The sequence below is a fragment of the Buceros rhinoceros genome, unplaced genomic scaffold (genome assembly GCF_000710305.1).
Source record: "Buceros rhinoceros silvestris isolate BGI_N320 unplaced genomic scaffold, ASM71030v1 scaffold12448, whole genome shotgun sequence".
Taxonomy (NCBI): Eukaryota; Metazoa; Chordata; class Aves; order Bucerotiformes; family Bucerotidae; genus Buceros; species Buceros rhinoceros.
In genome coordinates, this window is record NW_010425204.1 from 16,836 (window position 1) to 19,773 (window position 2,938).

Sequence of the window (2,938 nt, forward strand, 5' to 3'; positions counted from 1 at the left end):
GCAGGTGAGAGGAGTAAGCCTGGATTTTTCCATGAGATCGCTTGGTTGGGTTTTTTTCCCTCTAGCTTATTTTTATAAATAGCAGCCCCAGAACAATCTGTTCCTTTTATTTATTTGTGTATTAAGTGGAGTGAATTTTAGTCCTGGCAGAAGATGTGGAGTTGATGGCTCTAATAACGGAGAGCTCCTGGCAAAGATGTCCCTGCCCCACAAGGATGGGACCCTCGGCTGCAGACCACAACCCTTGGAGGGAGCTCTGGGGCCATGGGCCGTGCCGGTGCCCTGTGAGGCTGGCAGGAGGGTGGGCAGAAGGGGCTGGGCTGGCCTGGAGTGCTGCAGACCCTCAGCCACTGCAGCGTACGTCCCTGTCCCCTGCGTTGGAGCTGGGCAGGGTGATGTGTGTTCCCACATGCAGTGACTGTGGCAACTTCCTACCGCTCTCTGTGATCCCCCGAGTCTGTGTGCAGTGCCGGAATAAAGGGGGTGCCCTCCCCAGGCTGTGCATCTACCCATAGCTGGTTTCTGACCAGACGGTGCTCAGGCTTCTGCTAAATGCTCAGTAAAACCAGGACAATGGCTCTGTGGATCACAAGGAGTGTTCAGAGCTGGTGCTCTCGGCTTCACAAGTGTTGGGACACAACAGGCCCCATTCCTGCCTTGCTGAGGGCTACCTAGAAGTCTCCCCAATTCCAGTTTCCTGCTCAAACCATCACCCTAGGTCATCATCCACAGGGAGGCACAAGTTCTGCATCCCCACCTCCCCATCCCACCCTTGCACCACCACCCCTGCACCACCAGATGTGTTTCTGCTCACCGTTGATCTGGTTCCCTTGAAGGTAGAGGTTCTCGAGGTTGGTGCTGACCCGGGGGATCTTCTGGAGCCTGTTGTAAGAGAGGTCCAGCTCGAGGATGCTGCTGCTGTTGAAAGTGTTGGTAGAGAGACCTTGATTTGTCAGGCTGTTGTGGGACATCCGCACATAGAGCAGCTTGGGAGAGACCCTGAAATAGTCATCAGGGATGGTGTTGATGTAGTTGTACTCTAGGTAGAGCTGTTCTAAAGCCATTGGGAGCCCATCAGGGACTCTCCTGAGGTGGTTGTAGCTCAGATCAGCAAGGATCAAAGACTTGAGTGCTTTGAGGGATGCTCCCATCTCAAAAATGAAGTTGTGGCTGAGGTACAGGGCTGTGAGGTTCTCCAGACCCTCCAAAGCGTTGGAGGGGACCTTGGTGATCTGATTATAAGACAAGTGGAGCTCTCTCAGGGAGCGGGGCAAGGGGCTGGGCACCTTGGTTAGGTTGTTGTTGTTCATGTACAACCTCTCCAGGTTTTTGAGCTTGGCAAAGACCCTCTTGCCCATCTTCTCACTGGTGATCTGGTTGTTGTGCAGTGCGAGCCATTCCAGCTCCGTGGCATTGTCGAAAGCCCCTTCTTGGATGGTGGTGATCTGGTTGTTCTGGAAGTAGACGTATTTCATCCGGGAAGGCACAAAGGGCAGGTACCTCAGGCCGCGGGTGTCACAGTACATGGCTGAAGAGAAGTTAGGGGGGCAATCGCACTCCTGGGGACATTGCCAGGAAGAGGCTTGCTGAGGTTCAGGGCCGGGCTCTGCCTCCGTGTCTGGAGCCGGGAGGTAAGAGTACACGTAGGGGGTGTTCTCATCCTCGTAGTAGGGCACGTAGTTGTAGGAGGACATACGGGACTGCCGCATGTAGTACTGCAACCAAGCCATGTCTTCTTCCTCATTGTACTGGCCCAGGGAGGCTCCGCAGAGCCCGGCGATGATCAGGATGGTGGCCCAACGCATGGTGCTGATGCTGGAGGGACCTGGGAGTGGAGAACAATGGGGAGGAAACAATCAGCAAAGTCAGGTCTGGTGTAAGGGCTAGAGGCAGGTGAGCTGCACCCCATGGCCTGGGAATCCGGCAGGGCTGGTTGTGGTCACAGCCCTGCGTGGGGTTGGTGGCACTTGGCAGCAGAGCTGGAGAACCACAGGACCTGAGTGAATCCTACCAAAAAACCACATCTGCAGACATGTCCCCTGTCACCTGCCCTTCCCACTTTTCACCTCAGGCCTGCTAGAACCTTCCACCCCCATGGATATTTGCTTGCAAAAACTTTGCTTATGGGCGTTTCTGCTACAACCAAGTGGAGGAAGGAGCTTTGGTCCAGATTTGCGTGAGGTCACACAGCTCTGCCTTGAGGTGCCTGGCTCTGCACGAGAGGGAGGAGAAAGGACTCGGCCACTCTCCAGCCAAGCAGAGGAGAGCGGCAGCTGTCAGAGCAGGTTGGTGGAGCTCGGGCAGGTTTGGATGGAGCTGTGTTCCTGCTAAACTTGCTGGTGACATGATTCGCTGAGGGTTTCATCCAGCTCTCCCTTCCCCACAGAAACACGAGGATGTTCGTGCTGCTCAGGACCAATGTAGATCCTGGTAAATAAGTTCTGGCTTATTTTTGAAATGAAATAACTTTCAAGCTTAGATTTCCCAAGCTCAGCCCAGACAGGAAAAGGGGCAGTGTCCACCAGCCCCTCCGCCAGAGTGACCAGGGAGAGAAGGAGCAGTCACCAGACCTGGTGCTTGGATCCTGCTTGTGAGATTCATCCTGCCAAGAGGAGAGCAGGGCTGAGGGTTCCGAGCAAGGCAAACCCGTCCCTGAGCCCCTCGGCTTGGTGTGGGCTTCGCAGCCCCATGCCATGCCCAGGGCATGCTGTGGGGCTGACAGCAGGATGCCAGCTCTGTCCTTCACCCTGACGACTCATCCCGGGGCTGAAGGAGCACACAGAGCGGCCTGGAGTGAGGCAGCTTGAAATGCCTCCAGGAAACACTCGAGGCCGTGGTTTTTGGAGGAGGAGAGGAGTTGATCCTGCCTGCTGGCTCCTACATACGTGGCTGGGAGCACAGAGCTGTGGGGCTGCTGGTGTGTCACTGCCAGCCCTGC

At 55.7% G+C, this 2,938-nt stretch overlaps 1 protein-coding gene across 1 annotated transcript in view; it reads right to left on the bottom strand.

Annotated features, from left to right (window-relative positions):
• Positions 1–2,938, bottom strand: part of FMOD (fibromodulin) — a 6,105-nt gene that overhangs the window by 1,763 nt on the left and 1,404 nt on the right. The window contains exon 2 of the mRNA XM_010141060.1: positions 815–1,825. Within this exon, the coding sequence (XP_010139362.1) occupies positions 815–1,805 (991 nt within the window). The 5' untranslated portion in view covers positions 1,806–1,825. The remainder of the gene's footprint in view (positions 1–814; positions 1,826–2,938) is intronic.